Source organism: Agelaius tricolor, unplaced genomic scaffold (assembly GCF_023055355.1).
Source record: "Agelaius tricolor isolate 1412-34295 unplaced genomic scaffold, bAgeTri1.0.p SCAF_70, whole genome shotgun sequence".
NCBI lineage: Eukaryota > Metazoa > Chordata > Aves > Passeriformes > Icteridae > Agelaius > Agelaius tricolor.
In genome coordinates, this window is record NW_027269330.1 from 589,180 (window position 1) to 610,249 (window position 21,070).

The following is a 21,070-nucleotide window of genomic DNA, read 5'->3' on the forward strand; positions in this document are numbered from 1 at the left end:
ACCCATTTATCCCAGTCCAACTCAAATCCATTTATCCCAGTCCGACTCAAATCCAGTTTGTCCCAGTCCAGCTCCAGTCCCATCCCAGTTGATTTCCATTTGATTTCCAAGATTTGGGATATTTTCCGTCAATCTGACGGTTTTGGGCAGGATTGATTTAATTTAAGGGCAAAAAAATTTCGGGTTTTTCCTCAGGAGGGAAACCCCAAACTGGGCAGTTTTAGGGATAAGGTTTATCCATGAGCCTTGGCTTCCCAAAAAACCATTCCAGGGTGAACCCTGGGGATTTTAGGAAGCTGGAAAAGCAGAAAAAGCAGGAAAAGACCCCCAGGAATGGTTTTACTCTAAAAATGACCTTTTAAAAGATGAAGGATCCCAAGCCCCAGGAAATCCCGGCAGGTTCCTGGATGATGGATTGGGGTACAGACCCTTCCAGCTGGGATAATTCTGGGATAAAATGGGATTTTTTGGGGATCTGGAAGAGCTGGGAAGCACAAAGAAGCCCTGGGGTAAAGCCAGGCTTTGTCAGGCACAGTTAAATGGAGGCTCCCGATCGATTCCGGGCTCGCACAATCTGGGATTTTTCCCACACGGAGCTTTCGCCCCCCTAAATCCCTAAAAACCCAACCAGGAGCAGGAGTTAGAGCTGGAAAACCCAACTGGAATTCCATGGAAATCCGGGCAGGGAAAGCCAAGCCCAGCATGGCCCCCGACCCCGTGAAACCCCAAAAAGGAGATTTCCCCAAAAAGGAGATTTCCCCAAAAAGGAGATTTCCCCTCCCAAACTCACCTGGAGCTCCCCAGAGAGAGCTTTGGGCTCGGGCTGTGGGGTCAGGGGCAGCTGGCACTGTCAGGAGTCAGAGCTGCTCTTGCCAACATCCCAGCGACCCCAAAGCGCCGGCCCCGATCCCGATCCCGATCCCGATCCCGATCGATCGCGGCCGGAGCATCACGGGAGCTCGGGGGAGGGAGGGAGGGGGGGGGGGAAGCCACGGGATCGGCCCCACACGGGGATGGGGTTTCCATGTGGGATCGCTGGGATGTGGGAAATCCTCCCCAAGCTGCGGGGTTTGGGCCTGTGGGGCTCTGGGGGATTTTTCTCTCTGGGTTTTGGATCAGTTTTGGGGGATTCCAGAGGGAAAATGCTGTGGGTGCTGTGTCTGGAGCTCAGGGAATGGCAGGGAGTTCCAGCTGTGGGATGATCCCAAATCCCCTCAGTGGGGTGATCCCAAACCCCCATCCATGGGATGATCCCAAACCCCCTGAAGAGCCGGGCTCAGCCCCCAGGGAATCGCCCCCAGCCTGGGTGGGTTTAGGGTCAGGATTTCCATTGGGTTGGGTTTAGGGTCAGGATTTCCATTGGGTTGGGTTTAGGGTCAGGATTGCCCCTGGGATTGTTCCCAATTCCACATTTTCCCTTCCACCCCATGAATTCAGGGTTGGCCCCGCTCCCTGCAGCCTTTTATGGGAACATCAATAAATCCCATCCCATTTCTTCCTACTTTGCCCAGAGGAAATCCAGAACCTGAGAGGAAAAACCCCATTTTTTTACACTTTTCCCAGTGGAAGGTGAGAACAAAAATCCCTTTTTTTTTTTTTTTCTTTTACAATTTTCCCAAAGATTAAAATCCAGGCCCCCAGAGGAAAAATCCCATTTTTTCCACCTTGTGCTCCGAGTCCGAATCCGAGTGCTCCGAGTCCGAGTGCTCCTCACACTCTGAGGAGGCAGGCGGCTCCTTCCTCCTCCTCATCCTCATCCTCCTCATCCTCCCAGCCGGCATTCCCGGTGCTCCCGTTGCTCCCGCTGGTCCCATTATTCCCGGTGTTCCCGTTGCTCGTGGTGTTCCCGTCATTCCCGTTATTCCTGGTGCTCCCGCTGTTTCCATTATGCCCGTCGTTCCAGTTATTCCCATTATTCCAGTTATTCCCGTTATTCCAGGTGTTCCCGTCGTTCCCATTGTTCCTGTTATTCCCGGTCTTCTCATCATTCCCGTTATTCCTGGTGTCCCCACCATTCCAGCTGTTGTTCCCGTTGTTCCATTCCATCCTGTTGTTCCCATCGTTCCAGCTGTCCCCATTGCTCCCGTTGCTCCCGCCGTTCCCGTTATTCCAGGTGTTCCCATTGTTCCCGTTATTCCCATTATTCCAGCTGTCCCCGTTGCTCCCGCTGTTCCCATCATTCCCGTCATTCCCGTTATTCCCGTTATTCCAGCTGTCCCCGTCGTTCCCGTCGTTCCCGTTATTCCCGTTATTCCCGGTGTTCCCGTAGCCGCCCTCCCGGGGCAGGCACCAGCAGCAGCCGGCTCCGCTCAGGTCCAGCGGGGCCGCGCCCGGGCCCGGCCCGGCATCCACGGAATCGCAGCGGGAGCGGAGCTGGTTCAGCTGCTGCCAGTGCAGCCAGGCCAGGACCAGCCCCAGCACCTGGGGAGGGACCCACAAGGGTCAGCGAGACCCCAAAGGGAACAGGGAGACCCCAAAAGGGGACAGGGAGACCCCAAAAGGGGACAGGGAGACCCCACAAGGGTCAGAGATATCCTAAAGGGGACAGGGATATCCTAAAGAGGACAGGGATATCCCAAAAGGGGCCAGGGACACTCCAGAGGAGTCAGGGATATCCTAAAAGGGTCAGGGATATCCTAAAGTGGACAGGGATATCCTAAAAAGGGTCAGGGAGACCCCAAAGGGGACAGGGATATCCTAAAAGGGTCAGAGATATCATAAAAGGGTCAGGGATATCCTAAAAGGGGACAGGGACACTCCAGAGGAGTCAGGATTATCCCAAAGGGGTCAGGGATATCCTGAAAGGGAACAGGGATATCCTAAAAGGGTCAGGGATATCCTAAAATGGTCAGGGAGACCCCAAAGAGGTCAGGGATATCCTAAAAGGGTCAGGGAGACCCCAAAGGGAACAGGGATATGCTAAAAGGGGACAGGGATATCCTAAAGGGTCAGGGATATCCTAAAAGGGGTCAGGGACACCCTAAAGGCATCAGGGAGACCCCTAATGGGGTCAGGGACATCCCAAAAGGATCAGGGATATCCCAAAAGGATCAGGGACATCCCCAAAGGGGTCAGGGACACCCCAAAAGGATCAGGGACATCCCAAAGGGATCAGGGACAATTCCCAGTCCAGCCCGGACCTGGAGGTTCCAGGAACGTTCCAATATTTGTCCCCAAATCCCGTCCAAACCCCAAACCTGCCCCTGGAATCTGGGATGGGCTGCACAGAACCCACAGAATCTGGGAATCCCTGGGCATTCCCTGCGACCCCACAGCCTGGGCCGAGCTGCCTCACCCGGGCTGGGGTTTTTGGGAAGGGCTCTGGGATTGCAGGAACTGCTGGGAGAGCCGGGGCAGCACTGGGATAAGGGGATAATAACGGGATAATTAATGAGGGGATAATTAATAAGGGGATAATTAATAAGGGGATAATAATGGGATTGTGCTGATCCCCACCCAGAGCGAATCCTTTGGGATTTCAGCTTTGCAATCCCATTTCCATGGATGTCAGCTGCAGCCCCATTCCCATTCTGGAACTGTCACCAGGCCCCGTTAAAATCCCGATCCCCTGGAGCCAGAGAAACCCTTTGAAATGTGGGATTTGGGGCAAATTTGTCATTTTTGCCTCCGAGGAGGATTTGTGTGTGAATTCCATGGAAACAGAGCTGGGTCTGGGGCAGGGATGGCTCCTGCTCCTCTGCTGAGGAATCCCAGAAAAAATGGGAATTCTGGAAGGGAATAAAACCATCCAAACCCCTCCACAGGGATCCCAAACCCTAGAAAAAAATGGGGAATTTTGGAAGGGAATAAAACCATCCAAAGGCTTTAGTCAGGATCCCGAATCCCAAAGAAAATGGGGAATAAAAGGGAATAAAACCATCCAAGATCCCAAATCCCAGGGAAAATGGGGAAAGGGAATAAAACCATCCAGAGGCTTCAGTCAGGATCATGAATCCCAGAGAAAATGGGGAATAAAAGGGAATAAAACCATCCAAGATCCCAAATCCCAGAAAAAATGGGGAAATAAAGGGAAAAAAACCATCAAAGATCCCAAATCCCAGAGAAAATGGGGAAAGGGAATAAAACCATCCAAGATCCCAAATCCCAGGGAAAACAGGGAATAAAAGGGAATAAAACCATCCAGAAGCTTCAGTCAGGATCATGAATCCCACAGAAAATGGGGAATAAAAGGGAATAAAACCATCCAAGATCCCAAATCCCAGAGCAAACGGGGAATTAACGGGAACAGAGCCGCGCCAAGGCCTCGGCCCCGATCCCAGGCCCCTTTGCCGCTCCCGTTCCCGTTCCCGGTCCCCGGGGCCGCGCGCGGCGGGCGGAGCTGTCGGAGCTGTCGGGGGTTATGGATGGATCCAATATCGGCTCCGCGGTTACGGCACCGCCGGGGAAAACGGGAACGCAACAAACGGGGCAGGGCTGAGGCCGGGAGAAAACCAAAAAACGGAATTTTCCCTGGGATTGGGAGCCAGGAGCTGTTGGCTTCGGAATTTAGGGAATTCCACCCTTTCCAGGCTGGGGTTTGAGTGCCCGAGGGGTGCAAATCCATGGAAGAGGATTTTTTATTTGTCCAGGGGGTAAATAAATGCCAGGAGCTTTGGGAATCCATAAAAAATGCATAAATCCCGGGAGTTGATGGGAATCCATTAAAATTCATAAATCCCGGGAGCTTTTGGGAATCCATACAAAATCCATAAATCCCAGCAGCTTTGGGATAAAAAATGCATAAATCCCAGGAGTTTATGGGAATCCATTAAAATGCATAAATCCCAGGAGTTTATGGGAATTCATCAAAATTCATAAATCCCAGGAGTTTATGGGAATCCATTAAAAATCCACAAATCCCAGGAGTTTATGGGAATCCATACAATTTCCAGTGGAAATCTGGGAATTCCATGGAATGGGACGGTCCCAAAGGTCCCTCCCAACCCAAAGCACTCCGTGGTTCCTCTAAACCTGAGCCCTGTTTCCCGTGGAGAATTCCAAGGCCCAGCTCAATCCCAAAGCCCAGCTTAACTTGTGGGGTCTCTGCTGGTTCCTTTGGATCAGTTTTCCATCGGGAATTGGGGCTGGAATGGCCCCAAATCCTCCTGGGAACCCACGGGCAGATCCTCTCCTCCTCCTCCTCCTCCTCCTCCTCTGGGAAAAGGGCTCAGGAATGAAGGAAAAGGCCCAAAGTTCCATTTTCACCCCATTTTCCAGTGGAAAAGGGAAGCCCATGGATGTTTCCCCAAATTCCCTGCCAAAATCCCTTTTCCATGGAAATTTGGGAACACTGCCCAGTTCTGGCCGGATCCTGGAATGCTGAACTTTCCCAGAGTTAACAAAGCCCAAATTGGGGTTTTTTCCCCCCCTCACTTTTTGGCTTTCCATTCCCTAAACTGGGATTTCTGGAGAGCTCAGATGGAAAAATCCCAAATCCCTTTCATTCCCTTTTCCCACCCTGACAACGCTCGCAAAACCCCCGGAGCCGCGGGGGAGACTGGAGAATGAACAAATCCCAAATTAATCTTGCAAGGAAATATTGAACATTCTCCATCCCTGTCAGCGGGAGATGAAGGTGCCAGCCTGGAAAACGCCCGGCTGGAGGAAAATTCCGCGTTTTTCACGGAATGGGCTCATCCATCAGCGGGACTGACGCTGCCGGGAGGGAACGGCCGCCCCCGCGCCTGGATGGATGGGACAGAGGGAGGAATAATTCACAGGGATGGAGGGATGAGGGATGGATGGATGGATGATGGATGATGGATGGATGGATGATGGATGATGGATGGATGGATGGATGGATGGATGGATGATGGATGGATGGATGGATGGATGGATGGATGGATGATGGATGGATGGATGGATGGATGATGGATGGATGGATGATGGATGGATGATGGATGGATGGATGATGGATGGATGGATGGATGGATGGATGGATGGATGGATGGATGATGGATGGATGGATGGATGGATGATGGATGGATGGATGATGGATGGATGATGGATGGATGGATGGATGGATGATGGATGGATGGATGGATGGATGATGGATGGATGGATGATGGATGGATGATGGATGGATGGATGGATGATGGATGATGGATGGATGATGGATGGATGGATGATGGATGGATGGGCTGGAAATGCCGGGATCGAGCAGAGGCAGCCCCAGGGCAGGAGGGATTTTGGGATGAGGAGGTTGGGAGGGACAGGGAATGTGGGGGATGGAGGGAACAGAGCAGGGTGGGAGCGCAGGAATGGGAAAAAGGGAATTCCCGGGATGGATGGAGGCGGAGCCTGTGCCCGGCCCGGGGCGGGGAAATGAACACAACCTCTCCCATGGGATCGGGGTTTTCACCTCCAAAAGGGCCGGGATGGATTCCCCCAGCCATGGGAGCAACTCCAGACCCAGCAGCATTCCCGGGATTTGCCCCCAGCATTCCTGGGATTTGCCCCCAGCATTCCAGGGATTTGTCCCCAGCATTCCAGGGATTTTTGTCCCCAGCATTCCCAATTACCAGCACCTCTCCAGCTCCATCAGCATTCCCAGTTTTCACCCCCAGCATTCCCCATTAACCACTCCAGACCCATCAGGGCTCGGATTCCCGTGGATTTCTCCCCATCAGCGTTCCCAATTAGCATTCCCAATTAGCATTCCCCATTAGCATTCCCAATTAGCCGCCGGCTGTTAATGGACCAGGCCTCGGGATGACTTTCCCTGCCCCACCAAAGGATTTTTTTGGGATCCCAAAGGATTTTCCCCCCCTCCAGCAGGGAAAGGAGCCGAGCCCTCGGCGCTGAAACCCCAAAACTGCGGGGTCACCCCTGATCCCGGGGGCTCTTTCCAGCTGGGAATTCAGCTGGGATTTGGGAATTCAGCTGGGATTTGGGAACTGCAGCTGGGATTTGGGAATTGCAGCTGGGATTGGGAATTGGAGCTGGAATTTGGGAATTGCAGTTGGGACTTGGGATTTGGAGCTGGAATTTGGGAACTGCAGCTGGGATTTGGGAATTGCAGCTGAAATTTGGAAACTGCAGGTGGGAATTTGGGAATCGCAGCTGGGATTTGGAAACTGCAGCTGGGATTTGGGATGTGCAGCTGGGCTTTGGGAATTAGAGCTGGGAATTTGGGAATTGCAGTGGGGATTTGGGAACTGCAGCTGGGATTTGGGAATTGCAGCTGAAATTCGGAAACTGCAGGTGGGAATTTGGGAATTGCAGCTGGGATTTGGGATGTGCAGATCGAATTTGGGAATTAGAGCTGGGGTTTGGGAATTGCAGCTGGGAATTGGGAATTAGAGCTGGAATTTGGGATGTGCAGCTGGAATTCGGGAATTGCAGCCGGGATTTGGGAACTGCAGCTGGGAATTGGGAATTCCAGCTGGGAATTGGGAATTAGAGCTGGGAATTTGGGAATTGCAGCTGGAATTTGGGAATTCAGCCGGGATTCGGGCACTGCAGCCGTACCTGGGGCAGCAGCAGGGCGCAGACGATGGCCAGGGTGGCCTGGAAGTTGTCCTTGAGCCAGAGCCCCACGGCGTGGATGCAGCCCCGCACGTGGATGGTGCCCAGCAGCTCCAGGCGCTGCGGAGCAGAGACAGAGGATCCCAAAGTCCCGGGAATTCTGGGGGTTTCCCGCAGCTTTCCCGGGAATCTCGGCGGGAACAGCCTCGGGTTGGGGTTTTCAGACCCAAATCGCCGCCCCAGGGGAGGGAATTTTGTTCTTGTGCTCCCAAAGGAAGTTTTGGAGCTGAGGTGGGATTAAATCCCAACTCTGGGGCTTGGGGAGAGCTCCTGGAGCATCCAATCCCCTCAGCTGGGGCTGCCCGAGCTGGGAATTCTGCCAGGAACTCCCACATTTCTGCCACCAGGAATTCCCACATTTCTGCTACCAGGAATTCCCACATTTCTGCCACCAGGAATTCCCACATTTCTGCTACCAGGAACTCCCACATTTCTGCAGGGAATTCTGCCAGGAACTCCCACATTTCTGCAGGGAACTCCCACATTTCTGCAGGGAAATCTGCCAGGAATTCCCACATTTCTACAGGGAATTCTGCCACCAGGAATTCCCACATTTCTGCCACCAGGAATTCCCACATTTCTGCCAGGAATTCCCACATTTCTGCCACCAGGAACTCCCACATTTCTGCTGGGAATTCTGCCAGGAACTCCCACATTTCTGCAGGGAATTCTGCCAGGAATTCCCACATTTCTGCCACCAGGAACTCCCACATTTCTGCAGGGAATTCCCACATTTCTGCCCTGGGCTGATCCCTCGATCCTTTTCCCGCTGGGAAGGGCTGAGGCCACTCCCAGGTGAGAATCCCAGGGCACCAAAAGCGCCCCAAAATCCCAGGGAAAAGCCCCAAAACCGAGCTGGGAGCAGCTGGGGAAGGGGAATTCCCGCGGGGAGCGTTTGGTTTTGGGGGATTTGGGGGGGAAAGGAGCAGAGAATTCCCAAAAATTCCAAGGTCACCTCCTTGTCCATGGCGCGGTACCCGCACAGGGTGTTCACAACTGCCCCAGGAGCCTGCGGGTTAAAACAGCACGGGTGAGCCCGGGATAAAGGGGCGGGGCTAACCCGGGATAGGGGCGGGGCTAACCCGGGATGGGGGCGGGGCTAACCCGGGATAGGGGCGGGGTTAACCCGGGATAGGGGCGGGGTTAACCCGGGATAAAGGGGAGGGGTTAACCCGGGAAAAAGGGGCGGGGTTTATCCTGGGAAAGGGCACCAGTTTATCCAGGGAAAACAGCAGAAATCCAAAGGAAACTGGGAATTCTGGAGGGGCCCCTTGGAACCTGGGGTGTCCCTGGGGCTGAGGCGCCTTCAGGGCAAATCCCAACCCAAACCATTCCAGGACTCTGGAGCCGGGCTGGGAGAGCTGGGAATGCTCCCCTGGAGCAGGGAAATTCCAGAGAGAGCTTCCAGAACATTCCAGGACATGAAGGGGCTCCGGGAGAGCTGAGAGGGGTTTGGGATAAGGGATGGAGGCACAGGACACCGGGAATGGCTCCAAAGGGGGAAACTGAAATGGGATTTGGGGATTTGGGGATTTGGGGATGGAATTCCCAGAGGAGCTGGGGCTGCCCCTGGACCCCTGGGGCAGTGGGAATTGTCCCCATGGGATGGGATTCAAGGCCAGGAAATTCCCAAGGGATTTGGCTCTCCTGGTTCTTTTCCTGGAATTCTGGGCCTGGTTCCTTAAGGAACGAGGCCAAATCCATCCCAAGGTTTTGGTGCTTCCCAGGTTCCGGAGCCTTTGGGGAGGACTCAGTTCCCAAAAACCCTCAGAGCCACAGGCAGGGCCTTTCCCTCCTGGAAAAACCACGGGAATTCCAGGGATTCATGGGAATTCCATGGATTTTCCTCCTGGAGCCCCCTCCAGACCCAGCTCGGGGAATCCTGGAGTGGTTTGGGTGGGAAGGGGCCCTAAATCCCACCCCACACCAGGGACAAAACCCCAAAATCCCAAACTCCCAGGCTGCTCCAAGGCCTCCTCCAGCATTCCCAGCAAAAGCTCCCAGATTCTCCCCCTCTGGATCAGGAGGAATTTTCCCTCTCCCTTCCCCCTGCTCAGGTTTTATTTTTTACCAAACTGTCCAAAATAAAACCCAAAAAAAGCTCCCTGCAGGAACCCCTGATTCCATCTCCAGGAGCCTCGGGATCCTTAATCAAGGCCTTGATTAGAGAGGAGCTCAAATCTGCATCTCATTTGCATATCAGCCTAATTGAACCTCTTTTCCCATTAGGAGCAGTGAGGGATTGATGGGGAATTCTCCTCGCTGCCTTTCCGGGACTAATCCCAAACTTTCCTGGGCTCTTTGGGGTTTTTCAGGATCCTGGGGTTTCACCCTGGGGTGGGATCCTGGAGCAGCGCTGGATTCAACCAATTTTAACCCAAATTTCGGGGTTGGGTGAAACAAATTTTTAGCAAAATTTTGGAGGGGATTTCCTGGGAGTTTTGGGAGGTTTTTTTCCTGGAATTCTGGGATATTTTCCCTGGAATTTTGGGATATTTACCCTGGATTTTTGGAATATTTCCCCAGGGATTCTGGGATATCTTCCCTTGAATTTTGGGATACTTTCCCTGGCATTCTGGGATATTTACCCTGGAATTTTGGGAGGATTATTTTCCCTGGAATTTTGGGATGTTTTCCCTGGAATTTTGCAATATTTTCCCCAGGGATTCTGGGATACTTTCCCCAGAATTTTGGGATATTTTCCCCAGGGATTCTGGGATATTTTCCCTGGATTTCTGGGATGTTTCCCCAGTGATTCTGGGATGTTTCCCCGGGGATTTTTGGGATATTTCCCCCAGGGATTCTGGGATGTTTCCCCTGGATTTCTGGGATGTTTCCCCAGGGATTTTTGGGATGTTTCCCCTGGATTTTTGGGATATTTTCCCTGGAATTTTGGGAGGTTTATTTTCCCTGGATTTCTGGGATGTTTCCCCAGGAATTCTGGGATGTTTTCCCCTCTCACCCCTCGGACGCAGCAGGAGTGGGGCACCCCGCAGGCCAGGGCGCCGCTGCCGTTGCACCGGTGGTACTGGTTCACCTCCCAGTCCCGGAATTCATCCCCTCCACAGCAGGAAAACTGCAGGGAAAACACAGGGAAAACACGGGGAAAACACGGGGAAAACACGGGGAAAACACGGGGAAAACACAGAGAAAACATGGGGAAAACACGGGGAAAACACGGGGAAAACACAGGGAAAACACGGGGAAAACACGGGGAAAACACGGGGAAAACATGGGGAGACAAAGAGCTGGGAAACCCCAAAATTCCAGGGGAAACGGGGAGGGATTCCCGCTCCAAAGGGATCTGGGGTTGGGATTTTGGGAGGAATTCCCTCCCTGGGAAGGGCGGGGATGGAATTCCCAGGGAATTTTCCAGCCCTAGAAACTCCTTAAAAATCCTGGAAAGGGAGTTTGGGATCAGCCCTGGGAGAACAGGGAATGGATTCCCGTGGGCACAGGGATAATGGGAGATCGTTAATTGGGATCGTAATTAATTGGGGTAATGGGAGATCATTAATTGGGATCATAATTAATTGGGATAATGGGAGATCGTTAATTGGGATCATAATTAATTGGGATAATGAGAATTCCTCCCCGGGATGGAATTCCCAGGGGATTTTGGATCCTTTGGAAGTGTCCAAGACCAGGCTGGAAAAACCTGGGACAGGGGAAGGGCTCCTTACCCATGGAAAAAGGGGAATTTCAGGATCCCATCCAACCCAAACCATCCCAGAATTCCAATCCCATTCCCTGCATCTCCACTTCCCAATTTTTCCCCTGCTCCCAGGGAAGTTCAAGGGTAAAGAAAAAGGGGAATTTTTCCCATTTATCCCCATTTCAGAGGGATTTGGGTGTGGCTCAGCTCCATCCCCATTTCCACGCTTTAATTCCAGCTGACAAATCCCTTTTTTCCCAAGGCAGGGATGGACCTGGGGGCTCTCAGCCATCCCCAAAATCCCCCCCAGCTCCTCAGGGATTTCTCTTCCTGTCAGGATAAATTGGGATCAAATCCTGCAGCTACAAAGGGAAAAAATTCAAATTTAAAAAAAAAACCAAAAAATCTCTTTTTGTCCTGCAGCAAAGATAAAAACCAAATTCCAATCAAAGTCACCGCAGGCCCTCCACGGAATAAAAATGAGCCTGGTCTGGATTTTTCCCACTTTTTAAGCACCAAACTCATCCAGGAGCAGATTTTGGGAGAGGGTTTTCCCTCCGCTCCCATTTTCCAAGGGAAAGCAGGAAAAAGTCCTGGGATCCTCCAGGCACAGGTTTCAGGATTTCCCTGGATTCTCAGAATTCCCTCCTCAAATTTTGGGATTTTCATTTTGCACAAATCCCAGGGTGATTCCCAAAAAATCCCCCTGGGTTGAGCTCGGGGAGGGAAAACCCAAAACAATCCCAAAGTGGGGGAAGATGCCCAAGGAAAACACCCCAGGGATGGGAATAAAAGTGGAAAATTCAGGGGAAAAATCCTGAAAATGCAGGGGAAAAATCCTGAAAATCCAGGGGGAAAAAAATCCTGAAAATCCAGGGGGAAAATCCAGGGGAAAATCCAGGGGAAAACCCTGAAAATCCAGGGGGAAAATCCTGAAAATGCAGGGGAAAAAAATCCTGAAAATCCAGGGAAAAACATCCTGAAAATCCAGGGAAAAAAATCCTGAAAATCCAGGGGAAAAAATCCTGAAAATCCAGGGGAAAATCCTGAAAATCCAGGGGAAAAACATCCTGAAAATGCAGGGGAATTGGGGAATGGGATTAAGAATTCCTTGGGAAACTTCCCCTTTCCCCATCCAAACCTTTTCCTGCACAAAATCCAGGATATTTTTGAAGTCCAGGTCGTCGTAGTAGTGCCGGATTCCCTCCTGGATGTTGGAGTGGAAAACCTCGTTCATCTGGGGTGGAGAAAACCAAAAATTGGGAAAATTCACGGAAAACAGCACAAAATCCCCGTTTTTCACAGCACAGCAGGGATTTACCCCGTCCCAGGGGGATTTTTGGGGTAAAATCCACAATTTTGGAGCTGCCCGGATCCGTTCCTGCCGCGCCCAACCCAGGGAATTTTTATCCGCCCGATTTTCCCCGTTCCTCATTTGCATATCAACAAAGCTGATTTGCATATCGAAATTAATTCCCGGTCGTGGCTGATTTCAGCTGAAATCCAATTAATTCTGGGATTTTTGGGGGCTGATGAAGATCCCTTGTTCCAGAGGAGGATTTGTGCTCCCCACAATTCCCTCTTTATTTGGGGTTTAATTCGCTTTTGAGATCATCCCAATTAATTAAAATTTATTTGAAATTCATTCAACTTCAGAACTTCTGCCACATCCCAGAGCCCCATCCCGAGGGATTGCGATTCCAGTTCTGGGAACGGCAGTTCCATGGTCGGGAATGAAAACTCAATTTTCAGGAATGACAATTCCAGTTTTTGGGAATAACAATGGAGTTTTCGGGAATAACCATTCCATTTTTGGGGATAACAATGGAGTTTTTGGGAATAATGATTCAATTTTTGGGAAGGACAATGGAATTTTTGGGAATAATCATCCCATGTTTGGGAATGACCATTCTGTTTTCAGGAATGACAATTCCATGGTCAAGAATAAAAAAATTCCATTTTTTGGGAATGACCATTCTGGTTTTGGGGGTGACAATGGAATTTTTGGGAATAACCATTTCATTTTTGGGAATAACCATTCTGGTTTTGGGAATGACAATGGAATTTTTGGGAATAACCATTCTGGTTTTGGGGATAACCATTCTGTTTTTTTGGGAATGACAATGGAATTTTTGGGAATGACAATGGAATTTTTGGGAATGACCATTCCATTTTTGGGGACAACCATCCCATTTTTGGCAATGACCATCCCATTTTCAGGAACGACAATTCCATGGTCAAGAATAAAAAAAAAAAAATTCCATTTTTTGGGAATGACTGATCTGTGTTTTGGAGAATAACAATGGAATCTTTTGGGGAACGACCGCCCCATTTTTGGGGATTTCACCGTTCCATTTCTGGGAACGACCGTTCCGTTTTTCGGGAGTGACAATGGAATTTTTGGGGATAACCATTCGATTTTTGGGGGATAACAATCCAATTTTTGGGAATAACCATTCCATTTTTGGGGGATAACCATTCAATTTTTTGGCTATAACCATCCCATTTTTGGGAATGACCATGGAATTTTTGGGAATGACCATCCGATTTTTGGGAGTGCCCATCCCACTTTCAGGGATGGGATTCCCGGGAATGCCGGGCGTGTCCCTGTCCCACCTTGCTCTCGAAGACGATCTCCACCAGGATGAGCAGCAGCTCCGTCAGGAAGATCAGCAGCAGCACCCAGAAGAACTGCGAGGGGAGAGGGCGGACGGTCCCGACCCCGACCCCCGGAAATGAGGAATTCGCCACCGGAATCCCGGCTTTTACTGGAATTCTGGCAGGAATTCCCACCTCGGTGTCCCCATGTGTCACTGTCCGTCCCAGAGAGGGGATCGGGAAGGGATTGGGAGGGGAGATTGGGAAGGATCAGGAAAAATTGGGAAGGAATCAGGAAGGAGATTGGGAAGGGAACAGGAAGGAGATTGGGAAGGATCAGGAAGGGATTGGGAGGGGATACTGGGAAGGATCAGGAAAAATTGGGAAAGAATGAGGAAGGAGATTGGGAAGGGTCGGGAAGGGTCAGGAAGGGACTGGGAAGGGATCAGGAAGAGATCAGGAAGGGATCAGGAAATATTAGGAAAGATTGGGAAGGAGATTGGGAAGGAGATTGGGAAGGAGCTCAAGGGCCTCCCCCGGCCCAAAGCCCCAAACAAATCCCGGATTTCTTGGAGAAACTTCCCAAGGAAATCTTTCTCCGGCCCTGGATGCTGAGTCAGGAAGAGCCGCTCAATTCCGATTCAATTAACGCGGCCGCTAACGAGCTCATCAATCCCAATTCCCGCAGCAGCCTCGGGAATTGATGAATCCCTCTGGGAGCTGCTCCTTCCCTCCCTTAACGATCTCCGAGGTTTTGTTCCTCCTTCATCATTCCCAAATCCGGACATTCCAGCCCCAGCACGCGGAATTCGGGTGGTTTGACTCCAGTCCCTCCGGGGCACATTTAGGGTCAAGTCCTGTCCCTCCAGAGCCCGAATCCCTGGGGTTGGGGTTGGGGTTTCCAGGCCATCGATCCCAGGGATTTGGGGACCGGAGCGTTCCCGGTGGATGCTGCGGAGGCGGGAGATGGATGGAGCTGTCAGCTCCACCCCAGCAGGCACAAATCAGCCGAATTCCAGCGGGAATTGCACTGAGCAGGCACAAATCAGCCGGAATTCCAGCGGGAATTGCACTGAGCAGGCACAAATCAGCCGGAATTCCAGCGGGAATTGCACTGAGCAGGCACAAATCAGCCGGAATTCCAGTGGGAATTGCACTGAGCAGGCACAAATCAGCCGGAATTCCGGCGGGAATTGCACGGCCCCAGGGAGAAACCAGGGGAGAAACCAGCCCGGCTCCTTCTGAACACCAATCCCAGACCCTTGGAACCCAAACCCGGGTTTAAAACCAATCCCAGATCCTTTAAACACCAATCCAGGTTTAAACACCAATCCAGGTTTAAACACCAGCCCAGATCCTTTAAAACACAAATCCCGATCCTTTTAAACATGGACCTGGATCCTTTTAAATCCAAATCCCGATCCTTTTAAGGACAAATCCTGAGTCCTTTTGAAGACAATCCCGGATCCTTTAAAACACAAATTTGGATCCTTTTAAACACAATTTCCCCGTTTTTCCATAAAAAGCCCAAAAGCAGCTGCAGCTGCCAGGCCCAGCTCAGCTCCAAGAGCTCCTCCAGGGCCTCTCTCCCTGATTGCTTTTGTTCTGGGAATTCTCCTGGAAGGGACAATGCCCCACCCCACAAGGGCCCTGATTGCTCCTTCCTGTCCTCAGCAATTCCCGCCTTTCCACCGCCCCATTCCCACAAAGCTGCTCCTGGGAATTCAGTGCTCCTGGGAATTGCTGTTCCTGGGAATTTGCTGTTCCTTGGGGATTCTCCTTTCCTGGGAATTTGCATCCCGGGATGGACCTCAGGAGGGAAAACACCCTGGAATCTCCTCCTTGGGATCCCCAAGCCATGGAGGTGACCCCAAATCCATGGAATTCCCTCCATGGAATTCCCAAACCATGGAGATGACCCCAGATCCATGGAATTCCCAAACTGGGGAAATTACCCTGGATCCATGGAATTCCATGGAGACGACCCTGGAACCCATGGAATTCCTTGGAGGTGACCCAGAATCCATGGAATTCCATGGAGATGACCCAGAATCCATGGAATTCCCAAACCATGGAGATGACCCAGAATCCATGGATATGACCCCGGAACCCATGGAATTCCCAAACCACAGAGACAACCCCGGAATCCCATGGAGGTGGCCCTGGATGGACAGAGGTGGCCCCGGATGTGTGGAATTCCCAAACCACGGAGGTGACCCTGGAATCCCATGGAATGCCATGGAGGCAGCCTCGGATGCGTGGAATTCCCAAACCATGGAGGTGACCCCGGAATCCCATTGAATCCCATGGAGGTGGCCCCGGCTGCATGGAATTCCCAAACCACAGAGGTGACCCCGGATGTGTGGAGGTGGCCCTGGATGTGTGGAATTCCCAAACCATGGAGCGGCCCCGGGATGTGTGGAATTCCCAAACCATGGAGGCAGCCCCGGATGCGTGGAATTCCCAAACCATGGAGGTGACCCTGGAATCCCATGGAATCCCATGGAGGTGGCCCCGGATGTGTGGAATTCCCAAACCACGGAGGTGGCCCCGGAATGCCCGGAGGCGCGGCAGGGGCGGCTCACCGCGCGGAGCAGGGCGCGGTTGTCGCGCAGGCTGCCCACGGTGCCCACCAGGGACACCAGGAGGACGCAGGAGCCCAGCAGCAGCAGCAGCACGGCCGGCGCCAGGAAAATCCCCTCGAGGGTGCGGAGCCGCTGCCGCTCCGCCTCGGCGTAGGCGCCCAGCGCCAGCAGCGCCAGCCCCAGCAGCTGCAACGACACAGGGCCGGGAGTTACTCCGGGGTTCGGGGCATTTGTGGGGTTTTCCAGGATTTTCGGGTTTTGGGGTTTTCCAGGATTTTCGGGTTTTTCAGATCCGTGGAATTCCCTCCCCGGGATCCCCAAACCATGGAGGTGACTCCAGATCCATGGAATTCCTCAAGACCTCCCTGACCTGGGTTTGGACTCTGAACCCATGGAATTCCCTCCTCAGCATCCCCAAACCAAGGAGATGACTCCAGAGCCATGGAATTCCCTCCCTGGGATCCCCAAACCAAGGAGATGACTCCAGAGCCATGGAATTCCTCAAAACTCCTTACAGCTGGTTTGGACTCTGAACCCATGGAATTCCCTCCCTGGGATCCCCAAACCATGGAGGTGACTCCAGATCCATGGAATTCCTCAAGACTTCCCTGACCTGGTTTGGACTCAACCCATGGAATTCCCTCCCCAGAATCCCCAAATGGTGGAGGTGACTCCACATCCATGGAATTCCCTCCCCAGCATCCCCAAACCAAGGAGATGATTCCAGATCCATGGAATTCCTCAAAACTCCTTACAGCTGGTTTGGACTCTAAACTCATGGAATTCCCTCCTTGGGATCCCCAAACCATGGAGGCGACCCTGGATCCATGGAATTCCCTCCCTGGGATCCCCAAACCGTGGAGATGATTCTGGATCCATGGAATTCCCTCCCCAGCATTCCCAAACCGTGGAGGTGACTCCAGACCCATGGAATTCTCCCCAAGGGAGCCCCAAACCAAGGTGATGACCCCAGATCCATGGAATTCCCTCATGAAAACCTCCCGGACCTGGTTTGGACACCAAACCCATGGAATTCCCTCCCCGTGATCCCCAAACCATGGAGGTGACTCCAGACCCATGGAATTCTCCCCAAGGGATCCCCAAACCAAGGCCATGACCCCAGATCCATGGAATTCCCTCATTTAAACCTCCCGGACCTGGTTTGGACACCGAACCCATGGAATTCCCTCCTTGGGATCCCCAAACCATGGAGGTGACTCCAAATCCATGGAATTCAGGATTTTGGGGGTTTTTCAGGACTATCGGGGTTGGTTGAAACATCCGCTCTCCCTTTTGCGGGAAAAGAATTGCCCAGGAATTAATTGGGCTGCGATTATGCAAATGAGGCCGGAATTAGGTCAGGCTGAAAGGCTCCGGATTCCCTGGAGCAGAATTCCTGTCTGGGAGCATCCCTGGGATGGAGGTGGGAGGGGTTGAACCACCCAAAGTGGGGCTTTTTTGGGGTTGTTTTCCCGGTTTTTGGACCAATCCGAGCCTCTCGCTGGTGGGTTCTCCATGGAGCTCTCCCAAAATTCCCCCCCAAAATCCGGGATTTGTCCCAGGGTTCATCCACGATTCCCAGAGTGGGACTGGGAGGAAAACCCCACAATTCCTTCAACACCCCAAAAACCTCTGGGAAACCCCAAACTGGACGGGATCGGCTCCTTGGGAACCCAAATGTTGGGATTTGCCCCGGATTTGTTTGGAATATTGCACCAACCCCACCCAAAACTCCACCCTGAGCCAGAAACGTGGCAGAAATCCGGAATTTTGGGGCTTTCTGGGAATGTCACAGAGCTCTGACCCCTTGGAGCTTTCCCACCTGAGAGAGCCCCGAAAATCCGGGAGATAATCCCAAAAAAAACCCCGAATTTTGGTGATTTTTGGCCTTGGCCGAGCTCATTCACGGGTCAAAACCCAATAAAAACCGAAATTAAAACCATTTCCGGGCACCTGCAGAGGAATTTCTGCGCTCGCACCTGAGCAATGAGCCCCACCCCGGGGTTATTTAACCCTGGGGAGGAAATATTTGGAAATAAAGTCGGAGTTACCCAAAATAAACCCCAAAAAGAGACCCCAAAAGGGGCGGAATTCCCGGTTTTCCCCTCCCCTCTCCCGCAGGTGTTTGCAGCTCCCAGGTAGGGGAAATCCCGCCCCGAGCAGAGTCCAGGGTTTCCAAACCGCCTAAAATTCAAATTTTTGGGGATTTTTCCGACAAAAATGCGGCTGAAACCCCCTCGATGTCTGCAGGGGGTGAAAAAAATTTGAATTTTCTCGGCTTTTTCTGCTCCAAATGGGACTCGGGGCCACAAAGGAATCACGGGGGAGGATGAGGTTGGAGAAAACCCCAAAACCCGCGGGTTCACCCCAAAATCGCCACGTTTGGAGCCCAAAATTGCCCTAAATTGCCCGGTTTGGAGCGGCCCCGGGGGTTTGGGTTTTCCTGAAGGATTTGGGGTCCAGGGAGGGGAAATTGGGAGGCGGAAAAGCCAAAGGGGCTGGAAAAGCCAAAGGGGCTGGAAAAGCCAAATCCGGTTGGGAAAAACGCGGAAAAACGCTGGGAAACACGGGGGGAAATGGGGAAAAAAATGGGGAAAATGGGGAAAAAAATGGGGAAAATGGGAAAGAACGTACCGAGAAGAGCGTGGCGTAGGCGGAGAGCGCGAATTTGATGCCGTAGTAATAAAAATGGGACTCGCGGCAGGTCCGGCCCATGCCCGGCTCCTTCCCGGCCGCGATTCCTGCGGGCAATGGGAACCCCCGGCTCCTTCCCGGCTCCTTCCCGGCTCCTTCCCGGCCCTTCCCGCTGCGATTGCTGCGGGCAGTTTGAACCCGGGGCCGGTTTCCGCCCGCAGGGGCCGAGCGCGGCCGCGTTAACCCTTCCAGGAGCGGCTGGGGAGGGATTTTCCAGCGGGGACAATCCCGGGAGCAGCCGAGGAGCGACCGCGCTCCCGAGCCCTCCTGGAGCCACGCAGGGACCTGGAATCGCTCCGGGCTCCCCGCGGATTTTCAGCTTTTCATTCTCTGCGATTCTTTTTTTATTTATTTTTTCCTTTTTTTTTGAGTCCCTGGGATTTTGAGGTTTTGGTTGCCCTCAGATTTTGATCCTTTCCAGCCCCTTGGATTTTGATTTTTTTTTTTATTATTTATTTACCTCTGAATTTTAATTTTTTGGTTCCCACTCCAATTTTGACCTTTTAAATCTCCTCAGGTTTTGATCCTTTTCAGCCCCTTGGATTTTGATTTTTTTTTTTAATTTGCCTCGAATTTTAATTTTTTTTTTTTTTAATTTGCCTTGAATTTTGGATTTTTAGATCCCACTCAAATTTTGGGGTTTGGTTTGTTTTTTTTTTTTTTTTGGATCCATCTCAAATTTCTTTTATTATTGTCTTACATTCACTTTGAACAACCCGGAGTGAAAACTTCACTTCCCAAAATCTGGAAAATTCTTTCCCCAGGAGCCGGGCCTGGTGGGACTGTGGGGTTTGATGGGAATTTGGGAGACCCCAATAAAGGGGGACCCCAATAACGGGGAGACCCCAATAAAGGAGAGCCCCTGATCAAAGGGATCCATTCCCAGTTCCAGGGGTTTGGGAGGAGGCAGAGCCTGGAGCTGCCCCTGGTGTTCCTCAATCCCAGATTTTGGGATCCAGCCCTCGGCTGCAGGAGCCAGAACCTCCCAGGATGGGAAATTCCCAAGAGGACCAGGATGGATTTTCCTCTGGGATTTGGGGGTTTGGGATCCCCTTACTCGGGAAGGAGCCACATCCTTGTCCAGGATGCAATTCCCACCTGGGAATTCCAGGTTTTTCCAGGAATTTTTTGGGCTCTCTCCCCTTCTTCACAAACCCCAGCAAATCCCAAAGCTCCTCTGGGAACACCCTGAGCACATCCTGGCTCCCATTCCCAGCTCCCATTCCCACATTCCCAGCTCCCATTCCCACATTCCCAGTTCCAATTCCCAGTTCCCATTCCCACATTCCCATTCCCACATTCCCACATTCCCATTCCTGCATTCCCAGCTCTCCCATTCCCAGGTTTTTAGGGAATGTTGCCATCGAGCACGCCCGGCCCGGCCCCCTCTGGATCCCCCCGAGTATTTCTTTATTCCCGCCTGGAATAAACCCCGGGATCGCTCTGGGAGCGAAGAATTCCAGCGGCGCCTCCCCAGGCGCAGCTCCCGGCCCGAATTCCTGCGGGATTTACCTGGGAGAGGCTCCTCTTCCCAAAAATCCGGGATTTGGGATCGTCCCCGGCCACACCGCAGCGGCTTCCCCGGGAGGAGCAGAATTCCCGAGGGGAAAGCGGGGGGCGCTCCCGGCACCGTTCCTGGCACCGTTCCTGGCACCGTTCCCGGCTGGAGCAGCAGGGCCGGGATGGATCTGGCAGCAGCGGAGCTCAAATCCCTGGATACGAACCCGGGCTGCGGGAAGGGATCTCGGATTAATTAAATTAATTAGGGAGAAGAGGGAATGTCATGGAGAGGGAATTGCAGGGACAGGGGTTTTCAGGGAGAGGGATTTTCCAGCCCTTTTTTGGGGGGGCTGAGAAGGTTCGGGATGAATAAAGATAAAACCAATCAATAATCGATAAAATCATCGATAAACCCCCAGAGCTTTGCCGTTACCGGCATCTTCCGATTCCCAATGATTTTGGAGTCAGGCCCCAAAAGTGCCCGGGGAGATTTCGGGGATGGGGGGAGGGA

At 52.2% G+C, this 21,070-nt stretch overlaps 2 protein-coding genes across 5 annotated transcripts in view; both read right to left on the bottom strand.

Moving 5' to 3' along the window:
* The window catches only part of SLC4A5 (solute carrier family 4 member 5), a 30,861-nt gene extending 29,057 nt beyond the window's left edge, over window positions 1-1,804 (bottom strand). For all 4 annotated transcript variants that reach the window (XR_011676973.1, XR_011676974.1, XM_071417654.1 and 1 more), the window contains exon 1: window positions 1,665-1,804. The gene's annotated coding sequence lies outside the window, so the exon portion shown is untranslated. The remainder of the gene's footprint in view (window positions 1-1,664) is intronic.
* On the bottom strand, window positions 1,711-20,326 carry LOC139585164 (tetraspanin-15-like). The gene is made up of 8 exons (XM_071417662.1): window positions 19,000-20,326; window positions 16,366-16,551; window positions 13,799-13,873; window positions 12,324-12,419; window positions 10,490-10,603; window positions 8,483-8,536; window positions 7,471-7,587; window positions 1,711-2,421 (listed from the first exon to the last, which is right to left on the bottom strand). Exons 1-8 carry the CDS (start codon window positions 19,078-19,080, stop codon window positions 1,711-1,713), a joined length of 1,434 nt encoding a protein of 477 aa, XP_071273763.1. The 5' UTR covers window positions 19,081-20,326.
* Window positions 20,327-21,070: the final 744 nt, after the last annotated feature.

Bases quoted from the DNA above. Each gene is read 5' to 3' on its own strand.
- LOC139585164 (XM_071417662.1), bottom strand. From the start codon at position 19,080: ATGGGCCGGACCTGCCGCGAGTCCCATTTTTATTACTACGGCATCAAA. The intron at 16,552-18,999 runs GTACGTTCTTTC...GTGTCGTTGCAG, and splicing joins CCTACGCCACGCTCTTCTCG to CTGCTGGGGCTGGCGCTGCT. The intron at 2,422-7,470 runs GTACGGCTGCAG...GTCCCTCCCCAG, and splicing joins GCGCCCTGCTGCTGCCCCAG to GTGCTGGGGCTGGTCCTGGC.